The sequence below is a fragment of the Camarhynchus parvulus genome, chromosome 1, assembly GCF_901933205.1.
Source record: "Camarhynchus parvulus chromosome 1, STF_HiC, whole genome shotgun sequence".
In the NCBI taxonomy this organism is placed as follows: domain Eukaryota; kingdom Metazoa; phylum Chordata; class Aves; order Passeriformes; family Thraupidae; genus Camarhynchus; species Camarhynchus parvulus.
This window is the reverse complement of record NC_044571.1, coordinates 79,490,403-79,517,495: the sequence shown is the minus strand read 5'-3', so window position 1 is coordinate 79,517,495 and position 27,093 is coordinate 79,490,403. Positions and strand designations below refer to the sequence as shown.

Here is a 27,093-nt window from a genome sequence, read left to right as displayed (position 1 = left end):
CTCTCTCTGTGTAGCTTTGGACATATGTTTGTGGGATTGAATTGAATACCAAAGCCTGTTCTGTCCTTCCCACTGGCATTTACCAAGTGTGTGTACAGTTAAGGATCTTTCAATATTTTTGTTGCAACACACTAAATACTGCCTGAGTGCAGTCTTCTCTGCACTACCTCAGCTGGGGAATGACATTTAAAAAGGAAAATAATACTTCCTTTGAATGCCTTCTCTTCAGGCATTCAATCCTCATAATATCTGACTCTCAGTGTGAAAGTATCAATTGAAAGCTGTGGCTTTTTTAATCAAAAGAAGTCTGAAGTGTACAGAAGATGTGTTATTTCTGCAGCCCTGGGAGGGTGCCTGATGATGGATCACAGTGGTGATCGGATGCCCAACTTCCAGCAAGCTGCTCACATCCCAAAAGAAATCCTTACTGCTGCAGCACAGTGCTCGGCATGAGGCAGTCATTTATCCAGCTTCCTGACAAAGCACATTACCCAGCCCAGGGCTGTGGGCTGTTTTTCAGCTCATTCAGTTCTTGCAGAGTTAATTTGGTGTCCCCTTCCCTCTCTAAGCTATAGCTGAGAGCTACCTCATGACTTCCTAACTTGAGACACATCCCTGGTTTCTCTGGAGTGCAGTAAGCTCCACTAGCCCTTGAATGCCTAAAAGGTAGTAGCTGAATAAATTACACATTTGTGCTCTATTTTCTAGAGGTTATTGAGAGCACATTCACCAGATTTACGTACCAAAACAGGAGCTGCACTTGAACTTCACTTGATTGACAAACTGCCTCACTAAGCCTGTAAATCAGTTTTACATGTTTTGTCATATGAGTAATCTGTGAATTAGATCTGCTCCTAGTACTCCATTTCTAAAACTGGATGCACTTTTGGTGAGCAAGTTTTGTATATATTTTGTATGGGATTTCTCAGAGGAAGCAGTGGCAGCATCTCTAGGTGGTGTCAACCAGGGCTCCACATCATGAGCGAACATCTGCAGCAGTGACCCAGCACTGACCATGGGGATTAGTGGTATGCCTGGGGCAGGCATATCTGATCTACCTGTGCCAAGGGATCACACCTCCTGCACTGCTCCTGTGCTGTTCAAGACCTCCCATAAATCAGGAGCTTCCTCACAGCTACTTCCAACACATATATTTCTATACCCTGCCCCTTTAACACCTCTTCAGAGAGTCTCAAAAGCAAAGCAGCTCCTGAAACTTTACTTTTTCAATCTTTTCCGCTAAAAGCCAACAAAGCAACTCATTAGAGTTTCTCCTTTTGCTCCCTTCACCTAGTGAGGGCTAATTGGAGGCCCATAAAATGAGTCCACAGAAATTCACCACCTTCTCCCATATATCAGTCCGGCACTCCCAAATTGGGCATATTGTCTCATGCAGTGTTTTATTGCCCCCCAGACCATATTATCAGGGAGGGAATCTCACAAAGGTTAATAGCATTACTTGGTTGTGTTTCCATCTGACATTCCTGCTCATCACTCTAAATCCAGTCACTTTAGACGCCTCTGCTGCCGTTAATTGGGTGCTGCTTCCCACTGACTTCAAACCCAGTTCTATAAATTGTAACTACTAGTAGCTGATTGTCCCTGCTCTTAACTTTCATTTCACAACTGGGAAAAGTATGTGTGGGTTGATGTACCTGTCTTTTCAACCCCACTCTTTGACATTTGCAGTCCAATTATCGGTCACCTTGGCCATCCGTTCAGTCCAGCTGTCCTCCCGTTGGTATGCTATGTGTCAACACCTACCCCATACACTGCCCTAATGGGAAAATAAACAGTAAATTATGAGCCTGTATAAATCCAATAAAGAGTGACTTTGACTCCATAAACCATGGAAGTGAAACTCAGGTGTTCTAAGCAGTCACTGGTATCATACCCAGGCTGGAATTGCTGCTCTGTATTTTTAGAGTGTCACAGCTTACTGGAGTCAGGCAAGATATCTATCTATTGAGGGGCATGGTACCCATGCAGTAAGAAAATGAACCTTAAGGGCTATGCATGTTAAGATTTCTGTTTCACATTCTTAAATCAATGGCTGTCATCAGTAGAAGGCAGTACATTTATATTAATCATTCTTGATTATATATTTCCTTTCTGCAGATAAAAAGTATGCTTCCTAAGCTCTACTCACATTTTACATTTTATTGACCCTCTGCACAGCAGTGAATGCCATCCTGTGGCTACAAAACCCAAATGCATGTTAAAGACTAATTCTGCAGAAGAATTTAAGTGCTAAGAATACTTTAAAAGTTGTGATCTTTTAAAATTCCTCCCGCACTGCAGGAGTGGAATACCATCTTATTATTATTCCAACACATAAAGTTCCCTTTCCAGGACTCCAGGCACTATGCAATTAATTAATTATAATAGTATTAATTGATTAATTAATATTAATAACCTGAACATTTTAATGTGTTCCAAGTGTTACTCTGGGAAATTAAGGTTTTGGGACAGGATTTTTTCTTTTCAACACATTTGGGATATTATAACTTGGGGACAGCTTTTCCTGTTGTATCGTTACTCCAAAATGACTTTGTTCCCATACACACACCTAGTTATTTATGTTGGCAGTATGGTCTTAACACATTCTGAAAATTTTTCATATACATCTCTGTTCACAGGATCATTGGCTATGTGTGTAACAGATTGAACAGAGAAAAAAAAATCGCGCTGAAGAAAATAATTGCATGTGAAATTGCTGTTTCTTTAAAGCAAAAAGGAAATCCCACATTTGCCTGGGTGCTAAATAAGATTGTTGCCAGTCAGTTATCAGGCACACAGTGGTGATGCTGCATGGTGCACACCTTCCCTACACTTCAGCTGAAGGCTCACAGCTTTTGGGTATTCATCCTGAAGCCCAGGGCTGGGCAAAAGCTCAATGAGAATTAAAACTACTAAAATTAGGTTGTTGAGCTCTGGATGCCACCCCGTTCTCACCAAAGTCAATGGGAAAATTCCCATTGATTTCCAAGTCTAAAGGTTTCACAGCTGGCCAGCGCTTCCCTACCAAGAAGGTGCCAGTAATTATTTGGCTGCTCAGACAACATGAGGATGATTTTTGTCTTTACAGTAGCTCTGTCTGTGTCCAGTTGTGCAGTATCTGTATACCCCACTGTCCACAGCATGGCTGGGGAGGCTGAGACTATTTTCAGGTGTCTGTAGTGATTTTTAGAGATTCAGCAGAGCTGAGAAAAGAGCTAAAATGACTTAGTGAAAAAGGGGATTATGGTAAACCTGTCCCTAAAGGTACACTTAGCTTGTGTCAGTCTTGTCTAGTGAGAAAGAGCAAGGTTTGTGTGGTTTGTGTCTGGTGAAACACAGAGTCCTGCTGCACCCATCAGGGAAGGGGATGATAGCTCCCATTCTTTATCACCAGAGCAGTTACCTGAACTTCAGTTCCACATCTTTGTACTGGACGCAACATCTTAGCCCGTTTTCCAGGTTGAGTTTTCCAAGCTGGGAAGTCAATGTGGAAAAAGTAAAAAAGGTGATCGGTCCAAGAATGAGTTTTACTTCAAAATTGGAATCTTCATTTTTTTCCCATGCTGATTGATTCGCAACCAGCTTGTAAAATTGACCCCATGCCAATAAAAATTAGCTAGTAGATATTTACAGGACGTATAAAATCAAAGAGAAGGAGAGGTTGAGATAATAAGGCTTGTCTGTGTTGCCTGTGAGATGAAAGTGTGATTAAATATGGCCCAATTAATGCCTTTTATCTGTCCAAAATTGATTTGTAACAGAAAGTTGTGAAGTAGGCATCAAGAAGTCAAGTAGAACTTTTTATTACTAAAATCAAAGCAACTATTGATGTGATTTACTTTAACCTGGTCTGACAAAACCAGGATGATATTGTGATTAAAAAAATCTGCCTTGGGAAGAACCCCGACAACAAGGCTCCTTATTCATGCTTATCTCCTTCACCTTATTTTAATTACTTTTCATACTGATTTTCTGAGAATTTTTATACTATTTTGTAAGATATTTTAGGATGGAATCCTCATCTGACTCCAAAAATTACTTTAGTCAAATATGCATGAATAATTGCTATGATATTGTCTTCTAATTTGATTAAAACTTTACTTTGCACCTCCTTGATAACTAAAGAAATGACTGTCAAATAACTTGAATATCACAAAAAAAAAATCTTTTTTTTTTTCCTTTCTTATTAATGAAAACAGTCACTGCAGTCTTCCTGCGTGGCTATTCAGTAAACACAGATAAATTTCTGAAGGCCTAAACCATACATCTTTGCTTTTTGCAATTTAAAATATCTCTAAAGGCTATTCAAAAATTGGGTAAAGCCTGTATCACTTAAAAGTCTGATTTATATATTTTCTACCCAGCTACAAAATAAATTTTTTATTTATCAAATTTCTAACGGGTAAGCTTTATTTTGAATATAAAACTGTGGAAGCTTCATTTTGACTGAGAAATAACTAAATTGCATTTAAATGTCAGAGGCTGCTCATCAGTCTGTCAGCAGTAAAACTGTCTTTGAAACCTTTTACCTGTGTGTGTGGATGGAGAGCACTCATTTCTTGCATATTGTGGAAAAACAGTGTAAGATGAAAATTGGGTATTTTTAGCATTACTGATAGGACACAGAGGCTTTTACATTAATATTAATGATTTTGGCTTTGCCTGCTTTGGTATTGATCAAAGGCTTGTTGGTAAGTGATGAGTTCAAAGATAGAGATTTTTTGGGGAGAGGAGTTTGGGGGGTGAACTCTTAAGTTTCTATCTGTTGTAAAATTGTAGAATTAATCATCAAAATTGCAGTTGTACCATGCATGTTCTTCAGTGACCAAACATCTTAGTAAACTTGCCCTAGCCTGACGTGGGGAGCTGGAATGCCTCTCCTCCCTTTGCTCTCCCATTGCCATTGCTCACTGCTATCTGCCTTTTGGGGGGATTTGTTTTCTTTTGGCAGTTCATTTTAAACTGTGGTTATTTCTGTAGCCCTGTTTGTAGCACACATGCACAAACATGTTGTGTGGGTGCACAAACAGTTTATTGGTGGGTGGAGGTGGCTGCAAGTGGATGACAGGGGAGGAATGTCTGGAGGAGGAGCTGGAGATGGGGCTGGATTTGTCTTAATCTGATTTTCGGCCAGAGACAAGGTGGTGTCATCCCCTGTTAGCACAACCAAGTGCTGCTGAGGGAAAAAAAAAAGAAACTGCTGTCTTTCTTTTGAAAATCCCTGGTTCTGCTTCTTTATAGCAGCACAGAATTTGGAGTGTTGCTATGAAGTTTTCCTATAAAGTAAATAAATAATATATGCAGTATATGCAGTGTTCCTATAAAGTAAATAAATCTAAGGAACTACTGTGTGTATATCTTTCATCTCATTGCTGGCCAGATAAACATTTTACCTCCTCAGGAACAGCAATATTGTTTTGAAACTGACCGTCACAGAGCCTCACCTGAGGATGTTTCATCCAACATCAGAGGGCAGTGGATGTCAGTGTGACAAAAATTGTTTAGAAGTAGGTTTTATATTATATTTTGGGACACAAGATGATTATTCCCTTTGAAGACTGAAAGTCTCAATTGAAGTTATTGCTTTGTTGTAACAGAAGCTTCTGCCACAATATTTTTAAGGGTGTACAGAGCAAGCTCTTTCACACTATGTCTTCTCCTAGAGGACCTTCAGCAGCTTGTACCACATTACCATGAGGCATTGCTGCTGATTTAATGCCAGACAGATGGAGGGCTATTGCCCCATACCTGGTCTGAATTCAGGAGTTTCTGCTAAAGGAGCTGGGAGCTAATTCCCAGTCAGTTTTGGTATCTGGAGACCCCTGCTACAAACTGACACGGCTGCACACCCAAACAAGGACGTAAGGTAAATATTGTTGATTGGTTAACTCCAGGGTGACTAGTACTATAGCTTGATTAAATTTTGGCAATAAATCAGCATGTCTTTTTTGAGCTGTTGATAGTTATAACACAAATTATTAATAGTAGGGAAATATCTTGGAAGCATGGATAGCATATTCTGTCTTTATTAATAGCCAGAATGTTTTTCTTATATGATTACATATATTGACTGGTCTAGTATGAAAAAAATGGAAGTTTGGAGATGTGTAACAATCTTCATCATTTTGGGGACAAGGTGTTTGGTTCCTTCTTATAGTGAAGATGAGAATCAAGTAACATTTGTGGATAGAAAATGAAGAATAATTGAATATTTGTGAAAACATCACTGTGGTGAGCTTACAAGTTGATGCACACCTCTTTTGAAGCACAAAAACTGAGAGCTACTGTATTTCCTGAGTGCTAAGATAAGATTTTTGGAGAAGGGCATTATCTGTAGAGGTAGATCTGATAGAGGGGAACTTATCAATATTTAATCACAGGTGTTTCTTTTCACAAGAAAAGCAAAATCCACAAATGGCTGAAGTAGATATTGAGGTATGAATCAGATTAAAATTGACATAGAGAGTACTACTAACATTAAACTGCATGCATATCTTGATTTACAACCTTTATGTTATTTAAATCTGCTTGAAGTGAAATATTCTCACATTTGACTTTTCATTTTCTGTTCACAAAACTCTCAGATTGTAATCTTCACTTTCAGCAGGAGCAAACACCTTCTTCAAAGTTTACTGTGAAGATCAATAGGCAACTTTTATCTTCTTTCTCATTTAAGGGCTGTGATGGTAGTTCTGTTTAGTGATAGGCTGTTTCTCAAGAGGTTTCCTATGCTTTAAAAAATCATTTTTAAGCAATTACATGTCATACTTTATCTTGTTTGTAAGCTGCCAGTATGACAGTGGTTAAATGTTCTTTGACCGGTATTATCAGGGGACAGTTTGGAGTGTGTTCTTCTGCTTTTCAAGCCTTTCTTCGTTATATGTTTAGCAAGACACATTACTGTAGCCTCATGAGCAAAGAGGAAGCTCATAATGTACTCAAAAGACTTTTACAATCATTGTTTGGAGACTGAGGTTGATGTTCTTACTGTGATCATCTCGAATTTTCCGATCTTCTTGTTGCAAACTTTGCAAACTGCTCATGGGATATGGGATATGATACGTGCAATTTCAAGCTGCTGTTACCCCCTAGAAGGTCAGAAAAAGTCCTGGTTGAGCAATGCTTTTCCTTACCAGAGGATTTCTGCTGAATCTTAGGTGACTGTATACTACAGTTAGGCAATAGAAGTAAAGCTTTTCTGTATTTAATTCCAGGTAAGAGGAATGTAAGTGGAAGTAAGAGGGACTTCTGGACTTCTGGAAAGTGACTGCCTTAGAGTCACTTCTGGACAAAGTTTAATCTACATTTCATCAAATGCAGATTATAAGCTCAACATTCCTAATGATTATAGTTTTCTTTTTACTCAGGGAAAGGAAGGGGAAGGTGCTTTCTGAGGCTACCTGGAAGAGTTTCCTTTAACACATGACAGGCTGCTCTGTTTTCTGGGAATCTAATGGAGTAATGCTTGGTTCTGCATTTAGCATGTATTGATTGAAGAACACTGTAAATAAAGGCTGATGCACAAAGGTTGTCAAAATCTCCAAATTCTAATGAACTTCAAAAGCAATGCTTGTTGAAAACTGCTATTTTTCTTTTAGAGGGTTGCTGTCAAGAGCTATGCTGATTCTTCCTTTTATTGCTACTAAATCTGAAATACAAGTCTTTAGTTTCTTTACAGGGACTTGTTTACTGTTTCTGTTTCCAAAAAGCTTGTAGAATAAAGTGTGACACAGGATAAATGTAATAAATGTAGTAGTAGTGTTTTGGGCTTTTAAATCACCCATTCTGATACTGCATTCTGCCAGGTCCTTTGGTTACCATCTACTGGTCTCAGCATTCTGAGTCTGACAAAAGTTAAGATTTGAAGCCTCTAAGGCTTTCTTCAGTACACTCTTCTAATATTTAGGTTTGCAAATACTACAGGGAGCATTTAACTTCAAATGAAAAGGCCTGCCTTCCTTCCTTTCTTCCTGTCTTTTGGCAATACAGCACTGAAATTACCTGATGTCATCGTTAATTCTCAAAAGGTTTAACAGACCATTATGCATCGTTTTCTAGCTTGAGTGTGGCTGGAAGCCATTGACATTCCTAATCAAACACCTAGAGTGTTTATGTCAGTAATAATCTCTATTTAAAATGTACTCTAAATTATTTATTTCTCATACCTGGCCAGAGTGAATGTAGTAATTTTTTTTACAAAAAAACATTTTCCACATTAGCACATTGTAAAGGAAATAAGGAAAGATGGATCATATTGATATGATTGGAACTCTTTTGGACAAGGATTATGATTTGTCTTTTGGGACAGCACCACATCCTATTAGAATAAGTGAAATAAGCACTTACCCATTTCTTTCCCACAGTTGCTAGATAATTGATTAGAAAGATAAAGTATCTAGTTTGCTACAGCTAACTCAGTATTCCTTTTGAAGAAAAAAGGAAAGAAAAAGTACGTTTATTTTTCTCTCATATTCTGTATATCTTTGTGCTACACTGCCTTCACTTTGTAGCAGTAATCTGACATGTAGCTCAGTAACAGCATGCATTTCAGAAAAATATTTCCTTGTAAGAATTTAGCCACGAGTTTAGTCTCTCTCTGAAGTCGGCAGAGATAGTAATTCAGTGCATTTGACTTTAAAGTTGTATTCATCCCTCGATGAGCTCTCCTTTATAATCTTCACTTCTCCTACTCGGGCTGAATTCCAGAGACTTACAATAGGTATTGCAGCTCGTTTACACACTGGCAGAAGAAACAAACCCATTAGTCACTAACAGCAGGGGTATGCCTTAACTCTCCCGCTCCCTTTGATCATTTTTCTGCCTTCAGTAGCTCAACCAGATTTCCTTTTCTAAGGTTTTCTGAAGCAAAATTAGCATTTCTTGCTGGGGGAAGGGAGAGACTTTTACCTGAAAACCTCGTTGTGCACGCTCCTTTGATGAGGCACAAGCCTCATCAGCTCACTTTATTTTGCATTAAGCAGTTATCACACTAAAAAATAAACATGCAAATACGGCATCTTCAGCTTTTTGCAATGCTAATGACAGTGATGTGACAGTTCCTCATAACTTAAATATTGGGTAGGCTAAGTACTTCTTCCTGCCAAGGAATGATATGGAAGAAGATACTTGTTCTTCTCAAGACTTGATGACTCACATTAAACACCTGCTAACTGTCTTGTGCTTGTTGAAGTAACATCCCTGCTAGCTACTCCCTCCAGCTGAGTTAATAATTACCTTGGAAATCATGAGCTTTTGTTAATGAGACTCAATATAGTACTCTTAATTCAGGAGGGTGGTCCTCACAGTTGTATCTGTATTCTGAAAGATTCAAGAACTACACCTTCTCCAATTAAGTGTCACAGTCGGACTCATAGAAGGAGTGACTGTCTCAAGGCAAAATTCCTTTTGTGACCATTGCTGAGGTCTGCTAGGCTGGATTATTAGGCAATACTTCCACAGTAGATGTCTCCTCCATGCCTTCTCCATAGTCATAACAAGAAGAACTTCTAACATTCCAGCTGTGGTATGCTAACATCCAGTGTCAGTCTTCATTTTCACTGAGAAGATTCACTTCTATGGAAATCCCTTTGTAGTTGTTCTGTGGACATGAACATAAACATCAATATCTCTCAGTCCTGTAGGGAAGGGAGTGTTAATGCCTATGGACCAAACCTGCTGAAGTAGATCCTACCGAAGAAGTGGAAATTGTCTTACTTGGAGAGAAAGTTCTGTTATTATACTGAATTCATCATACGCTGCAGGAGGAGAGATTTTAATGCATTTTTCTCAAAAAATGCATATCTGATAGAAGTAGAGGGAATTTGAGGAGGCCTTGTCCTGGTCCATCCAGCTAAAGGAGGAAGCATTGTAAGGGAGGTGTGACTGTTGTTTCTTTAGCAAAGAAATTCCCAGGTAACCAGTATCTGTATGTGTATTGACAGATATATTTCTGTTAACTCATAAGCATTAAAGCCAATGGGTAGATACAGATTCCTAGAGGAAAATGTTCATTTTGTGGAGAAAACTATAGTGGAACTGGTTGTGAGAAAACAGCAGCGATGCTTAGGATTTCACCATGAAAATATATAATAGTTCATATTAATTTTGTTGTCTGTTGCATTCAGGCGCTATTAAATATGTAATCATATTCTTTTTAAGACATTCTACCCTTACTGAATAGATCAGCCTGATTAGTCATGGAGTGCAAATTCAGCTGCTTTCATGGCTGTATCCCAGCTTTGGGAGGTTGTATCCTCTGTTTAGGCTGTCCTGACACAGCATGAGCAGCAATATCTAACCAGTGCAGCAGAGGGGGCAGGCGCTGTCCTGGTCCATCTCAGCTGCACATGGTCAAGCAGCAGCTTGTCTGCAGCAGTTGGATCTGGATACCAGACTCATCACACAGACAGGAGAAGGTGTTCACTGTTTAGGAAAGCACATGCTGACCAAGCAGCTGTTCCCTATCTCTGCTGGGAAAGCTGTGACTTTGTCCTTACCCTTTTCCCATACTGATTACTGTGAGAGTCGCCTCTTGTTGGGTTTTCTATGGCAAACTTTGACAAGCATGTATTGAGACAGTCTGTCTCAGACTGACAGATGAATGACAGATGTCACACAGATGTCACTCAGATGTCATTCATCTGCATTACCTTTCGTCTCTCTCTTCTTTTTCCTACCATGCTACCTGCAGGTTTCTAAACAAAAGAACCTCACTGGTCCTCAATTACAACTTCTCTCCTGCAAGCTCTCCTGTGCCTTGCACATCTGCCTTTTGCATTTCCAGAGATACCAGCTGTGAATTAGCTTTGTCCTATGAACATCCTAACCTCTCTCCCCTCCCTGGTTACTTTTTACTGTAATTTCCAGCTGTTCAAGAGTTTAGCTAAGAACTGTGGTAATGTTTGAATTGAAATTGCCTAAGTGCTGATGTGATGCTGTGTCCTGATGGAAATGGTATTTACAGAGCGATGTGCTGAATGACCTCTCTACTTCTCCCTGTTTTTGTCTGGGAACAGTTCTGAACTGGCAGCAATTTCTTGTTTTGTTTTAATGTGTTGTCATGGTGGGTTTTTTTCTGTAGGGGCAGAGGAAATTTTTGCAGCTCTTTTACCTTGTTTATGGCTGGAACCTGAATAGCCAGGCTGGAGTCAGGATGATGGAGCACAGAAAAGGGATCAGTCAAGATGCAGATTTACAGTTGGGGAAATAATCACATCACTGGTGTGAGGGAGGCTTAATTAATTTACATGCCAGCAAAGAGAGAACTTCAGTTCCTGTGTCTGGCACTCAGAGTTTTTTGAGTGGAGCTTCATCCTGTAATTTTGAAAAGTTTTGAGTGTCACTCAGAGAAAAAGGCTTAGCTGGTGCCTAACATTTTCCTCCCCAGGGATGTAAAGTTTTAGCCCAAGTAGAACTGACTAACTTCAGGCCATTTTTCATTATTTTTTATTAATTAGCTGTCGTTTTGTGTTATTGCCATTACTCTTTCCTGTTAGCTGTCAGCAAATATTTTCAGTGCAACATTTCTGTTACCAAATAGATTCCCCCCAAGTTGGGGCTTACAAACAAAACAAATGCATGCAAACATTTGCTGCCACAGCACCATGCTAGTCAAGATTTCAGCAGTAGCATGACAAACTGTGAGAATGTACTGGTGAGACAGAAGGATGCTTCACTTCTTGAGCAGTTTTTTGACTCAGGTAGGGTTTTTTCATCATAGTTGTTTGACTGTTTATGCCACTGTGGTTTTCATAGATTTTATTGACACAGCTGGTTGTAAACCCTTTATCTCACTCACACACCTTTTCTGTTGTTTACTGCTAGCAGGTTGAAGAAAATGTCTTTAAAAAAAAAGTTTAATTTGTTCAGAGAACAAGAGTTTCCAGAATCTTGCTAGTATTTTTAATGCAAAAACATTACTCCCTAAAAAAGCATTTTGTTGATATTTTTTGAGTTTGAGTTAGTGTGTCTCTGATTGTTTCTATGCAATACAGCCTGTACTGCTTGTCATCAGTGGTCATTTTATCTGTGGAGAAACCCAAAAGAAAGGTTTTCCTTTGTTAACTTGTGGTCTTGCCTAGATCTTGGCCAGTTGCAACAGAGTAGAGCAGAACTAGAGGGGATCATCAGTGAAGTGGAGAGGCTGAGGTCCCTGGTGGTGTGGCTCTCACCATCTGGAAAGGCAGATTCACAGCTGTGTGTACAGCTTTCAGCACTAGAAATGCTGTTTTGGAAAGTGTTGGCAGTGGGAACTAGATGGCTCAGCACACTGATAATGATGTGGGTCTTCTTCCCACACCCCTGTGCTGGTGACTGGCAGATGTCACGTTGCAGGATGGGTCTGATCCCCATCCAGCACTCTGCAAACAGCTGTCCCCATCACAGGAGTGGTAATCCCAACAACTGCTAATTGCCAAAGCGACTCAAACTCTACCCCAGTCTTGGGAGAAAGAGGCCTGATACCGGTATGTGTTGTTGGGAGGATGGTTCCACTCTCCAAGTGGGTTCTGGGCTGTTTTGGGGAATTTACATTGCCACTGTATGTTGCTGTGCTCCTCACTTTTCTGTAAATGAGCTGTTTCAGTCCCCGAGGCTGTCAGTCTGCTCCCTTCCACTGCATCAGTTTTTAAACACATTGTTAAATACAGGAAAGGGATAAAGTCTTTTACCTTTCTCACAGAAAATACAATTTTTCTGCTGATCTCAGTGTTAAACTGGGGTTACCCTAGGTTTAGAGTTTACACAAGGATGGGAAAATGCCAAGGGGTATTATTGCCAGAAAATTTTGCTTTGCCTAACGACTGGACATCAGGACTATAGGATTTGCAAGGGAACACAGGAACTTTTAAGGAAAAATAAAGCATCAAGAAGTTACCAGCAAACCAATCGATGTGCAGTGATCAGTATGAGCAGAGAAGGGTATGTAATATCTTGGCTCACTATCATCAGAAATTGCTACTGTGGGATTTGGCATGTTACCATATGTAGCTGAAAATGAAATTTGAACTTCTTTCATGCAAACAAAAATAACTTTCTGCCTTATTTCATTCTCATTAAAAATGCAATCGAAATATTGAGGGAGAAGTTTGAAACATATTGATTTCATTTTGAAGGCATATTATTAAATCTCTTGAGGGCTTGTTGATCTTGAATCATTTCATTTTCATAGTCTTTCAGATTGAAAACTATTAGTAATTCTGTTTAAGTTGCAGCTAAATTACTAATTAACTTTCATCTCAAAGATTTTATTTCTTACATGTTTCTGGCAGCATAGTGCACTCTCTTCACAATGCAGCAGAAATTTTTTGTTACCTGCCTCTCTGTGCTCCTTATAATCTTATAAAGCAGGTTTGGAATTAATGAGCTGTCACATCTTGGGTAATGAATGAAAAGAGCTGACAGAAATCCTTTTGTTGTTTAAGAATTCCCAAATAATTAATGGGAAAAAAATGACAGAGGTTCTTTTAGGGTTTAAGAAGAAATGCATCTTTCAAATTCTTTCCATGACAGAAGAAACTTTAAAATATGTATGCAAAAAATGCAGGGATCTCTGATTAATGGGTTAATTCCAGTTCTCTCTTCTGAGATAAACTTGCAGAATTTGAGATAAAAGGATCTAATGTTTTGCGAAATAGCTTCTTAGTCTGCAGGATCCATATTCCGTGTTCATCTCAGAAGTAAAAAATCTTCTGGATTCCTGGATTTGCCATTGGGGACAAATTGAGTTAAGCACTGAGCATGTTTATAGTAATTCTGTATTGTGTACACAGAAGATGTTGCAAACTGCAGGTTAGCTTTGGGGAAGGCAGGGAGTTTCCTTATGTTTTATGTTTTTCTCCAATTCCTGAAGTCCCTCTGTAGCTGTTGGGAATAACTTGCCCTGCTGTTTTTCAGGTAACTGTCTCAGATGGGGGCACATCTCCCAAGCAATCCTCTGTTTGGGTGGTGGTGCAGGTTCTGGATGAGAATGACAACAAACCGCAGTTTCCAGAGAAAGTCTATCAGATCAAGCTGCCGGAGAGGGACCGAAAGAAAAGAGGGGAGCCCATCTACAGAGCTTTTGCTTTTGACAAAGACGAAGGCCCTAATGCAGAAATCTCGTACAGCATTGTGGATGGGAACGATGATGGGAAGTTTTTCATTGATCCCAAAACAGGGATGGTTTCTTCCAGAAAGCAGTTCACAGCGGGGAGTTATGACATCTTAACGGTAAGCACTCTTTCATTGACATACAAACCCATGATTTGACTGATTTCTTTTTTCTTTTTTTTTCTTTTTTGAGAAATAGGCCCTCCTGTATAAAGAGGAATATATGACTGTGTTTATGCCCTGTATGTAAGACCTAAATTAAGAAATTTAGTATTCATATGCAACTACTGCCAAAAAATTGAGTGTGAGAGATCATTCATGCTATTGCAGGTCATGAAGTATTCTCAGAATGTTAAGTGATCCTGCAAATTGTTAGCATAAGCCGTTCCCTTGAATATGCAGAAATGAAGACCAAGTACTTGTCTGCTCCCAAAGTTGTATCATGTTGGCCTGGGCAGATACAGCTACAAAAGGGTACTTACTTTTGGTGTGGACAATTGTTTGCCCTTACAGAGGGCACCTCCTGTCCCAGTTAGGTGACTGCATCTAAGAGAGGAGGAATACTGTGTACTCTGTGTTGTGGAAGCAATTTCAGTTAAAGGAAAGCTCAGTCAAAATTCTTCTTTCAGAACTCTAACCGTACAGTGAAAGTGAAAGAAAGGGGGAATAAAATATGGTTGAGTTGATATAAAAGCAATATAAGACTGGAATGTGCACTCTTCATGTGCAGGAATAAGCCAACAAGTTGTAGTTAAGGAGCTGAAATAAAAATGTCAGAGGTCCATGGTCTGACATCTGGAAGTGATGTATCTTACAGAAGTGGGTTGCCTTCATGATGTTGGAAAATGAATAAATAACAAAATGTTGAGAAGTACCTAGGAATCAGAGTAGAGCAGTCTTTGAGTGAGTGAGTACTTTTCCCTCTGGCAACCTCAAACTCCTGTTTGAGATCTGAACCTTCTTATAATGCAACAACTGAATATTTTCTAACTAGAAACTGCTCATCACACCCTCAGTATCTTTTCACAAAAGGCCTGCCTGGAATGGAGCAGAGTGGCGAGTGTTAGTATCAAACACACTTAACACATTTCCAGGCGAAGAAGTAGGGCATGATATCTCAGAAAAATAAAGTATTCTCCATTTTTAAAAGGTATTCTAATGGCATATTTATACCAGTGGACCTATATAGCCAGAAACATTACCTTTTTTAAAAAAAAGGTTAACATTTTGTTAACATTGATGTTATCCACCAAAGCACCCATTTTGTAACCTGCATTTAGCCTTTTCTTAAGGCCAGTGTTTGTTGCTGCTCATCTTATCTTTGCTATGCTAAATTCATAAAGCATGTCACACAAAAATCAAGCTTATCCATCTTTCTAGAAGACTTTATAATAAAAAGAAATATCACCAAGCAAAGCAATTCTTAATGAACTTGACAGAGAGGAGAAAGAAAACATGACAAAATTTTGAATTACATTTTTTATGGAGAATGAGGGAAATGACCTGAAACTTATTTAATTCAATTAAAGATCCTGAAGAAGGCAATATAGGGAATACTTATCTGCAACACAGATGCCACTTGAAAGCAGTCAAACATGCTCTGGGGGTGAGCATGTTTTGCAAATGCATGGTCTTACAAAGGGTCATTACAAACCTTCCAGCTTTGCTACAAGACGGAGCTGGGTGCAAGATGAAATCAGACAGGGAAGCTGGTTCTGGAGACGAGGATGTGTGTGGGGAGTGTTTGAATTGCATCTGCAGGAGGCCTCACACCAGCATTTCTTAAATAAAACATTTCAGTTTAAAATCACCTTTTTCAGTTAAAAGTGAAAGCATTGTGGAAAAAAAAAAAAAGAGAAAAAAAGAATGAGAATTGAGAAATAAGCATTTGTCGTCCTTTTTTTTTTGTGGGATTTTATATAAAAGGTTAAAAAGGCCATTTTCCAAGCAGTCATCACACTGCAGTAGAAGTAGTTCTGAACTGCCAAACTAGGATGCTCAGCCTGAGCCCTCTTCTCTTTGTGCCTGCCAGATAAAAGCAGTGGACAATGGCCGGCCCCAAAAATCTTCCACTGCGCGTCTCCATATTGAGTGGATAAAAAAGCCTGCGCCCTCGCCCGTGCCCCTGACTTTTGATGAACCTTTTTACAACTTCACTGTCATGGAGAGCGACAAAGTGACCGAGATTGTGGGGGTGGTCTCTGTGCAGCCCTCCAACATCCCCCTCTGGTTTGACATCGTCGGTAAGTCAGGAGCCAGTGGTGCCAGGAAGACGCCCCAGAAGCAAAGCATTCGGCCGTGCAGTTTTGAGAGCAAGAAAACTAACCGTGAACTGTGTCCCCACCTCCCCCCTCCCTCCCCAGTTAAATCCATTTTCCTAATGATGAAATGAAAATGCTATTTTAATATAGTGATAACAGTAGTAATAATAATAATAATAATATTCCTGCTTTTGTTATGACTCCTTAGCTAAGCTTAAAAAAAAGCGCTGTATGGCTGAATTGGTTTTTTTTCGTACTATGTTATTTACTGCAATCTTAATGTTGTCTGTCATTTAAATTCTATTGTCATACTTTGCTAATCTCATTTCTAAATGTATTTATGGTACTTAGACCTGCTGTCCCTCATTTCTCTCTTTCTTCACCTTTTTTTCTGCATTCTGTTCTTTTTTTTCTGCTTCCGACTGCCCTGCTTCAAGGTGGCAAGCATGCTCGAGAGATGTTCTATATTCTACAGACAGCTTGTGGGCAGAACTGTTCAACAGAAGGTACCCTTAGTGCAAACACATTTGCTAAAATACAACTATCCAGGCTGCCTTTTATTTTTTGCAAGTTTTTTTGAGACAATTTATATTACATCTTTCATAAGTGCCTGTGACAGGATGCGATGCGACACATGGATGTGCTGCATTTCTTTCTATGACAGCTTTTAGCATATTTGTGTCCAATTATTATCATTTTATTCACGGATTTTCCACAGTTTATCACAAATAATTAATTCAAACTTTTCACAGTCCAGTGCCATCCATTTAACTGTGAAACAGAATGGGATGCCTCAACATATGGGTTACAAATGGAGACACCAAAAGTTTGTCTTGAATGCAAGCTGAAACAGAGAAATGTGTTTTGATGTGAGATTTCAACCACAAAATTGCCTTACATAAAATTGCTTATAAAAATAGGGAGGGAGAAGCATCCTTAGTAAAAAGGAGGAGAAGCCATAGAAATCTTAAAATCGCAGGGAAATGCCATTAAATGCCAAAATTACAGGGAGCAAAGGGTCTCACTTGGTTGAAGTAGAGAAATGGGAATCAATGTTCCTAAGCATTTTTTTCCCACTTCTGCTGCTGATTCAGTTAATGTTGTTTAAAATAACTCATTTAACATCTCAAAAGTGAGAAATTCCCCTGGAAAATTATTGTGCTTCTTAATATTTGCAGATGCTTCTATGTAGTGTTTGCATACCTTTGGATGTAAAACAGTTCATCTGCACAAAGTGTAGTTATTTAAATGAAGGGTTGTAAAGCAAATGCTATATGAAAGATTAGAGGAACAAAAAGCCTTTGCCGTGGACTTAGCGGAAAGTGTGCATCAGCAGTCTTTATTTACAGGGATTGAGCCTGGCTCCCATTTCAACATAGTTATTTGCAGATGGGTTTAGCCAACAGGAAGGCAGGGACCACAGGAGAATGGGTCTGTCAGAGTCATTTTCATCCACCCTTTATTGCCAGTTTGTGCAGATGAAAGACAGAAGCAGCACCATTTCCTCTCTGAATTTGTAGCATGGTTTCTGATGTGCCAATCATATTAAAATTAAATCCAAAGCTACTACCATGTTCTGGGGTTCCTGTTACTCCCTGGGGGAGGACAGCATATGTTTCCTACAGTTTTCCTGCCATTTCCTTGGTTGCTTCAGTATGCTACATGCAGTTTATAAGCTAATGTTTGCATTTCCATTCTCTTCCTCACTGACCCTTTCCTCCCAAAAAAATCCATCTTTTTTGATGTTATTGACAGGTTTTCTTTTCCTATTTGAACCTTTGCTGGACTTCTGGTCCTTTCCATGGCAGCTTGACCAACTCTCATTAAAATGCTGCCCTGAGGGAAATCCCTGCTCTTCTGCTACATTCTTTTTCATTATTAAGAGTCACTTTCAATCAAGCAACACCTTGTAATGGTATTTGATTTTTTGCCTACCAAACAGAGATGATGATAGGAAGAACATTAGGAAATGTTGGCCTCTGTCATATAATGTGGCCTTTATACCTAAACTAGTTCAAATGGTTTAGAAGATTTTCCCTATTTAAACAATTCTAATGGTTTCCCTACAGGCTGTAGCTTCTGAAGTTGCAAGATGCTGCATCAGTGCAGAGGTCACTGAGAGAGAGCTTTCCTAGATTTAATGAGAAATCGGTGACCCTGACCTTCCACTTTGGTTCTGCTACCATATGAATGTTTTCATTAAATATTGCTGCTGTTACAAATAATTGCACTCCCAACAGCAGCAGTTTCTGCAACAGGAATAGCCAGCAATCCTGGGCACGCAGAAGACCTTATTGTTCCAGACACTCAGCATACAAAGAGCGAAGACAAAACCCATCCTGAGTTTTACAGACAGAACACAGTGTATTTAGATAACCATTGCTGCCTTTAGCCAGTGCCAAACCCCACTTTTTTTCATTGTTCCTTGATACCATCAGCATTGAGGTCTAGTGCTGAAAAGCCCAATGAAAGACACGGGGTATATGTAGAAGTTAATTGTCACATATAGAAAGCTGTATGTGACTGCTGATGCACGAGATGGTTTCTGTGCTGCTGTAAAACCAGACCTGATCCTGCTCCATCTGGTATATCGTGATTCTGAACCTCTGTGCATGGTTCACAGTAATGTCAGCAAAACCCCTGAAGGCTTATGTAGAGACATGGTTTAATATAGAGTTTGCAGCTTGACCTTTATCTTTATGACCTTTTCAAAATAAATGGGCATTGGAATTCCAGACGATCTCTTTTTTAATGCATAGCATCCACTCTCTACCAGACAAAAAAAAAAAGAGAGGGAGAGCAGATAAAGTTTGGCTATAGTGTCCTGTCTAACTTTGCACCTTAATTATATATACTTTAGGTAGCTGTTTAAGTTCTTGAGTTAATCAGATCCAAGAGAGGAAGATGCCACAGAGGCAGGGAAATCATCTTCCATTGATGGACTGGAGAGGAACAGGATACTTGGGTGATCGTTTATTTCTTTAATTGGGAATAGTTGAGATGTCATACCTGGTTTCTCTTTTCAGATTGCATTCAATACCATTCTCAATTCATGCACATCCCACTGTGTGAAAGACATAAGCATAAGTTGTATCAGTTTACAATTTATTTAGTCATTAATAAGAAACTAATTTTCAATGGGAACTCCCAAATAAGTCAGAGACCTTTATTTATACCAGGTAAATCGAGCCCTTTCTGTTTTTTTCCTTTGTTACTGATGGGAATGGTGGGATGACTAGTTTAACACTGGAGCTAAGCTGCATGGTGCTAGTCTTTGCTTAAGTGGCATGTTGCACAACATCTCTCTGGTTCCCCAAACAGTCCTCCCTCTATCTTTGCTTCCTCCCCCAGCCTGTGCCTTTATAACAGCAGCCAAGCTTTGAAACCACATCAGCACTTTTTACCAAGCGTGCTTAAGTGCCAATAATTTTAATATCTATTCATTTTAGTTAATCATCCATTTAATTCATAGTGCTGCAAGTTTTCATTAAAGTCAAAAACATGTAGCTCCCTAACCTTCTTTGGATAATATTTTGAGAACTATCTAAAATACTTTCCTGATTTCTTTCTTGCTTTTTATGCCCTTGCTTTCTGCTTCTTAGCAGCAAACTCAAGGCTTTGACTCTCTTTACAGTAGTTTTATCTAAAATTCAGAGTCTGCATTACTTTCTTCTTAGCATGATATAGTACATAAAAGAACAAATATTTGCCTGTCATTTTACTAATATTTATTATGTTATGATTAAAAAATCTGTAGTTGAAATTTTCGTTTTTGAGGCAGTCTTTATTTCATCTTCTTTGAAAACAAAAGAAATGAAAATTTTGGCTTTGCTTCTTTTTCTGGAAATTCTAGAGGTACTTTAGCCTCACCTCTGAGTTTCGGGGTGAATTAGTTTCCTGCGTTTTGCTCTGATTCTCTTCCTTGAGCAATGTGACAGTTGTAGCAATTGGCCCAGTTTATCATCACTGCTCACTGCTGTCAGCTTTTTTGGGACAGACAAGTAAGAATCTTCTCTGCAGTGAGAAAATGTGGTTTAGAGGACTGTTCTCTAAATCAGATAATTTCCTCTATTTCTTTTTTCCATTTGTCCATAATGGCATGGTGGGCCAAATGAGACTTGTGTGAGGATAGCCGTATATCACGGCTCTATTAAGTTTGAACATAAAATATTGTATGCCGTTTGCTACCTGCCAATGAAGGAAGACTCCTGCTAGGTTTTAGCAATGTTTGAATTCAGGATGTCCTCTAGAGCTCAGTGTGATCCATCTTTGCATCTAAGACTGAACAAGTCTGATTCTCGGCAGTCATCAGATATTTCTGAGGTGGTATTCAATCCCAGCCTCTTTGATCGTCCCACTGGAAAATATGTAAAAAGGTCCTCATATGGGACTTGTTTGCCTACAGATCCTCCAGCTTTGCTGACATTTTCTTCTCAGAGGAGAAAATGATTTTTCCCAGCAGCATGATCATCCTAAAATGTGTATCAGCAACTGATAGGAACATGGGGAGGCTACACATCGTACCAAAAAGGAACCACATCTAGGAAGTGCCCTACGAAAAAAATTACCTGCTTGCAGCAAAATGCAATATAAGAAGAATATGCTTGAAAATTAAAAAACCCAACGCTGAAATTAGAAAGGGACAGTTGCAGAGTCCATATCCTGTGGGAATGCAAGATCTGGATTGTGTCTTGCCTTAGGCAAATTCTTCAGCCAACCCCCAGAAATCCTTTTTGATTTTTGAAGTTTTCCTTGGCCTTTCCATTGCACCTCTCTTGTTAGCCTCACAAAGTTCAGTGGTTTGGGGCTTTTCAGGTATCTTTTTTATAAGAAGGAGAATCAGTTCTTTCCAAAGTATATGGGACTTTTGGCAGAAGAAAAATTGTTCATATGAGTCTGAAGCCAACAAATAAGCTAAGAACAAAGGTAAAAGTCCAGGTTCAGACAGAAAATGTAACCAACTCTATACCAAGTACACAACTTAGAGTCTGTTGGCTCAGAGGTGTGTCAGTTCAATTTCCTGAGATCTCTTACTTAACTGTACTATACCATCTGTTAAACTGAAAATAAAGACTCTTCTAGAGAGTTGTAGTGAGGGCCAGTTAATAAGATCTTTTCTACCAGGGGCTGTTTCTACAGCTGTACCAAAAGCAGCTGGAATTGGAAAATCATATATAAACTATAACACACTATTAGATGACATTAAAATTGCTAGTTCTAAAAATGTAATGCTTCCAGGGCTTTTGCAAAAGCATTAAGATAAACCTCAAGAATGTAAGGGTGGAAATCGTCTCACTTAACTTTAGGTGTCTGAAGTGTAGACATAGCAATCTGCTAGGTGATTTTGGGAATCTTAACAATCAATTGGAGAGAAAAAGTGGATGAATATTTTTCTGGATGAATTTTTACCATTCCAACATGATAAGTCTTCTCATCCAAAGACAGCATTTAAAGTAGACATGGACTTTTCATGAAATCTTATTCAAAGTGCTTCAGTCTAATCAGATTATTTTAAGGGGAGTCTTTAAACTCTATTGAAGATGTATCAGCATTACGTTTTAGCCTGAAATGATACCAGAGACAACAGCTAATCCACATGTCTCTGGGGTTATTCAGTATTAAAATGCTTTCTCAGGACAACCTGTCTAGCCACATTGTCAGTGCAATCATCTTGCTTTCTTTGTCACTGATTTTCCCAAAGTGCCTGAGGAACTCACAATGTATTATCTTAATTTGAAATATTTCTTTCCTAATGCAATTGCAAGCACATTAGCAAAGACAGCTTCTACGTATCTTGTATCTGAAAGCAGGGTTTAGTAGAAAGTAAAAAGGAAAGCATGTGCCAAATGCTGGGAAGTGGAATAAGTAATGAAAATTCACATTAATAAAACTGAGCAGCTGAACAAGATGCCATCATCCTTAGCCCTCTTTCATCTGAAGATTGTGATCAAAGAAACTATTAAATGGACAATAGTAAAATTGTTACAACTGATGCTGTGGGAGCTTATGGCACTGCAGACAAGCTCCCTTCCAAAAGATTGGTACAGACAAAACGTCAAGCTTTTGGAAACAGCCTCCAACACCCCAGAAGCCAGCACCTTGTCAGCTGTCACCTCCTAGGGCCTCAACCTCCAACCTCTCCATGGGCACCTTTGGATGGAAGTGGTTTCATGTGGAGTTCCCAGCTGCAAGAGTTTTAAAGAGAAGGCTCCTGTTTGTTTTTACATGAGAATGATACCTCTCTCTTTCTGCAACTCAGCACCCGTCTTTCAGAGATGATTGTGGCAGATGCTTCTAATAGGCCTTGCATAGACTTAACTTCATAGTAGGCCTTGTGTAGACTTAACACATCTGTAAGACCCTAAATGTTTAACTTTTATAGCATTTTTATGTAATTCATTAATTCATCCGTGTTTAGTGCAGTTTCAGAAGCATTTATCATATGAGGTCCTGTTTGGAGTGTACACAGAGGCCAAGGAGCAGCACAAACCATTTGCAGACTGCCTCTGGTACTGCAGATGAGAGGCAGGACCCAATATCTCAGGCAGTATTCCCAGAAGTTCATCCATCTGCATGATTCTTCATGTGACCATGGTCTGTTAAAATGTAGAAGACTGAATCATTAATAATTCAGGGTCTCACTCCAAAATAGATAATATTCACAAATCTCACAGCAGGATGTTCTCTGATCCATCTCTGCCTCTGTTTGATGCAATTTCTGCCTTGCTTAATAGAAAACGATTCAATGTAAAGTGAACTGCATTGCCTGGTTAGTTACAGGCTGGGGTGGCTGGCAACCAAGATTAATTTGTTTGTCACTAGACCGTTTTGGAAGATGTGAATAATGGATAAAAAATTCACATGATGGATTCAGTTCTTCTTTTAGGGGAAGAGTATGCTTCACTTAATGGAAGTGGCTTGAAGAAGTTGGTCTATTTGCAACAGCTTATGTGGTGCCCTGAAAACCCAGCTCTGAGCCAGCAGAAGGTCACTTAAAACATTTATTGCTAATCCTTCCATGTTACTTCTTGGAAGCTTTAAAGGCAGGTTTTTTTGGAAGTGTGTGCCAGTTGATAGCATATAATTTTTGATTGCTCATTAAGATGGTTATTAAGCATCTCAAAGTATAGACTTGCACTTTGTTTTCATAGTTATCAGTATGAAACATTCTCTTTGTGAAGTGCCTACTGTCCCAAGGCTAGTTTCATTTCAGCTGAGATTTCCTTGCATGAATCTCAAGCTCTTTTCTTCAAAGGAGGTTTTCATGGTGCAATTTTTCTCAAGTAAATCAATTTAAAACATTAATTGGGAGAAAGAAACTTTTTCTTCCAGACTAACTTTAAAAAAAAAAGAAAGCACCAATGTCCAAATACCTTGCTATTGCTTAAATATCAAGGACAGCTTGCAGAATGAGGGCAAGGAGTAAGCAATGTTTCTATCTGCCTTAAATGACAACAGGTCCAGTGGCAATGTTTTCCTGGAAAACCACAACTTCATCTATTAGGCTTAGATCTGTATATGTGTACATACATCTGTTCAACACATGGAAATCTGATGGCACATCTGAAATTACTACATTTGGATCACTTCAGCGGCCAGAAGTTCACCAATGCTGCCTTTCCTCTGCAGCAGTCACCTGCATTATTATTTTTCGTCCCATTTTCTTCTATCCATCTCTGAATCTCTTTCAAGGCAAAAATGGACAGAGCAGTTCTTCTTCCACCTTCCTCTTTCTTTGCAATAGCCTGTGCTAGAGGTAGAAGTGAGACTTCCTTCACATTAAAGAATTCAGGGGCTGTGATTTTGCTGTGTTACCTCCTAATCTTCAGCTTCTTCAAATGCCAAAACATTCTTCTGTCAGTAAATGCATGACTGCTTCTGAGAATAATGCCAGTTCCTGTTCAGGAAACCATGCAGATGGGAGAGCATGGAAGACTCTTCTCTTCTCTACTCAGTCCCCAGCCCTAAAATTTTGAGACCCATTTTGTGACACTAGCAGCCATTCACATATATCTCTCTTTATGTGTATTTCTCCAGAGCTAAGTCAATAGGATGGATATTTTTCTACCTGTGGACCTCATCTCAAGAGCTTTCAGCCACTGTTACACAAGTCTCATAACCAGTGGGGTTTGAAAGGCTTTTTGTCTCTGTGGAGCAGGGTTGGCGTTGAATTGCTGTGTTATGAATATAGCTTAAGAGTTTGTCTGTCAGCAGTGTTGTGTCCCACCTCTCCCTGTCCCTAGCCTCCAAAAATTTCAGACTCAACTAATACTAAATTACACTTCATAGATGAGTAAGCAAGAAAACAGCTTATCAGCAGGGAGTGTGTGCTGTGCTTTTGAAAATAATGAGTGGTTCAAATTTATAAACTGTAGCTGTGGCTGACAAATCTTCTAACCCTTCAATCTGAAATTATTTTTGAGGTTATATTATTTATAGCCTTATTTTACTTGCTAATAGTTTTTTTTTTCTTTTCTTTCTTTCACTCGGTACTCAGGAGGGTTTTCCCACTGTTACAGCATTCAGTGTGTGACAGGAAAAGGGGATGTTGGTATTAGAACAGTGCTTTGTGAGAGGTTTTCTTGTACTGGAAAGAATTTAGGTTGTGTATCCTGTCAGATCTATTTGAATAATTCTTAAAACACTGGAAGTATTTGACCTTTGCTGCCAATAATTATCATTGTCCTTGGTATTAACATAACAAATCTCTATTTGCATTTTTTAAATTGATTATAATTGTAATTTTTAAAAACTCAGATGATGGTATTTGCACCCAGAAGTACCAGTGAGAATTTCCTGAAAATAAAATTTGTAGAATAAAACCCTCTTGAAATTACTTTTATACAAAAAGATAATTATTCTTGTTTGTTATTTAAAACACAAGGGCACACATCTTAGGGGCTTATAGCCATCTGATTGTTTTTATAGATTCATCTATAGTTTACTTAAATGTACTGCTAGATTTTTATTCTTTCTTTTTGGCAATGCATTCTAATGATATCTGCTTTTCAATATACAAACTGTGCTTTGAAATATAAATGACTTATGAGCAAAGAAGTATCACTAGATGTACTGTGTGCTAAGAGAGGCCATTAAGATGGATGGCAGTAAACAGACACGCCCACTTTTAAGAATACTTGCAATGGAAGTTTTCAAGGAATGGCTAATCTGATTGTGTTTTTGTGCAACAATTAGGAGGGAATTACGATAGTTCTTTCGACGCCTATAAGGGAGTGGGCACGATTGTCATTGCAAAGCCCTTGGATGCAGAGCAGAGATCAATGTATAACATGACTGTGGAGGTCACCGATGGAACAAACATTGCCACAACTCAGGTAGAATATCACATTCCTTTCTTGGCAAGTTATTCATTTGTTGCTGGAATGTATATGCTATAAAAGTTATTAATTTTTCCATTCAGGTGAAACCTCATCCTTTGAGACCACCAATAACTAATGGAGGGGATATTTTTCAGAGCCTTTCCATCTGGCTGTAAAGAATCAGCTATTGAATGTTTCAAAGTGTTATTTCTCCTTTTGTTCTCTTCCTGCTCACATGAAAGTAATTTGCCTTCCTCCAGCTGAGGGAGTTCCTATCACAGGCAGCAAAGCCTAGATTTTGACAATTGCGTCTCCCCATAATGGTCCTCAATACAATAGTGCTTCCATGGTGTCAGGGAATATTGCTATTGATTGTGTTAAATGGAGTTTATACCTCTCATCCTCCGAAGACCCAAATGTGGGACACAAGATCAATTGTTCAGAAAAGAAATTGTTCAGAGGCAAAACTTAAAATTCAAAGAATCCCTCCTTTAGTGTCACTGCCTGTGGTTACAATGTCTTCTGCGAAGCAGCCCCGCTGAACTTTTTAAAACCAGGCTTGCTTATCAGGCTCCTTGCCTTTAAAGTTGGGTCAGATAAACGTGATGGGCTGGAGCAATGCTGCCTCTGACACATCCTTGTAGGAGACACCCTGACGCAGAGCCTAGCTATCTGTTCAGTGGGAGTCAGTCTGGAATTGGGTCATGGCACAAGGACAGGGACTCTGAGGTCCAGGAGACACCAGGAAGACTTCAAGCAGTAAAATCCTTTGATATGAGGTAGAGTTGTGGGCTGTGGATTACTTAGGGCCTGAAATTCTACATCTGAGTTACTCCCCAAGTGTAAATGAAAAAAATGGTTGGTTATGTTATTTCCTTCTTTATAATTCAGAAGGAAAGCCTGAACATTTTTTATGTTTACATATATGCATGCACATGCAGATGCTTCTGTTGTACCTTGCCTTTTTGCTCAAATGCTTTGGATGTAAATCTGTATTCAGTGAGCCACAACACCAGCTTTCCTAAGAAATTGTTAAATCATTGAGTGCTTTCTCAATCTGAGTTCATGTTTATATGTCCTGTTTATACCCCAGCCCTAAAATGTCTGATGTTTTCTCCCAATAATCCACCCTTGGTAAGAAAACATCAGTTGATAGTAAGTTAGGTGGTAGGAAATCCAATGTTTTCCCTGTCAGTTCTAGAATTAATTGCATCTCTGCTAAAAACATCCCTTAACTTTAAGCTTGATTTTATCTGGCCCATGTTCCCCGTTATGCCTTTCTCTGCTCAATTAAGGAACTCTTTAAAAAAAACTATTTTCTCCCCAGGAAGGCACTTACAATACTCAAATCACCTCCCAGTCTTCCGGTAGACAAGGAAAGGAGAATGACTGACCTCTTTATGTTCCCTTTCCATTAGGCATTT

At 39.1% G+C, this 27,093-nt stretch overlaps 1 protein-coding gene across 11 annotated transcripts in view; it reads left to right on the top strand.

The window, feature by feature from the left end:
• The window catches only part of FAT3 (FAT atypical cadherin 3), a 399,343-nt gene that overhangs the window by 276,541 nt on the left and 95,709 nt on the right, over positions 1-27,093 (top strand). For 9 of the 11 annotated variants that reach the window (XM_030955753.1, XM_030955764.1, XM_030955773.1 and 6 more), the window contains 4 exons: positions 13,894-14,208; positions 16,121-16,331; positions 16,787-16,855; positions 25,545-25,684. In XM_030955753.1, coding sequence (XP_030811613.1) covers positions 13,894-14,208; positions 16,121-16,331; positions 16,787-16,855; positions 25,545-25,684 — 735 coding nt within the window. The remainder of the gene's footprint in view (positions 1-13,893; positions 14,209-16,120; positions 16,332-16,786; positions 16,856-25,544; positions 25,685-27,093) is intronic. The other 2 variants (XM_030955828.1, XM_030955800.1) reach the window with 1 other exon arrangement.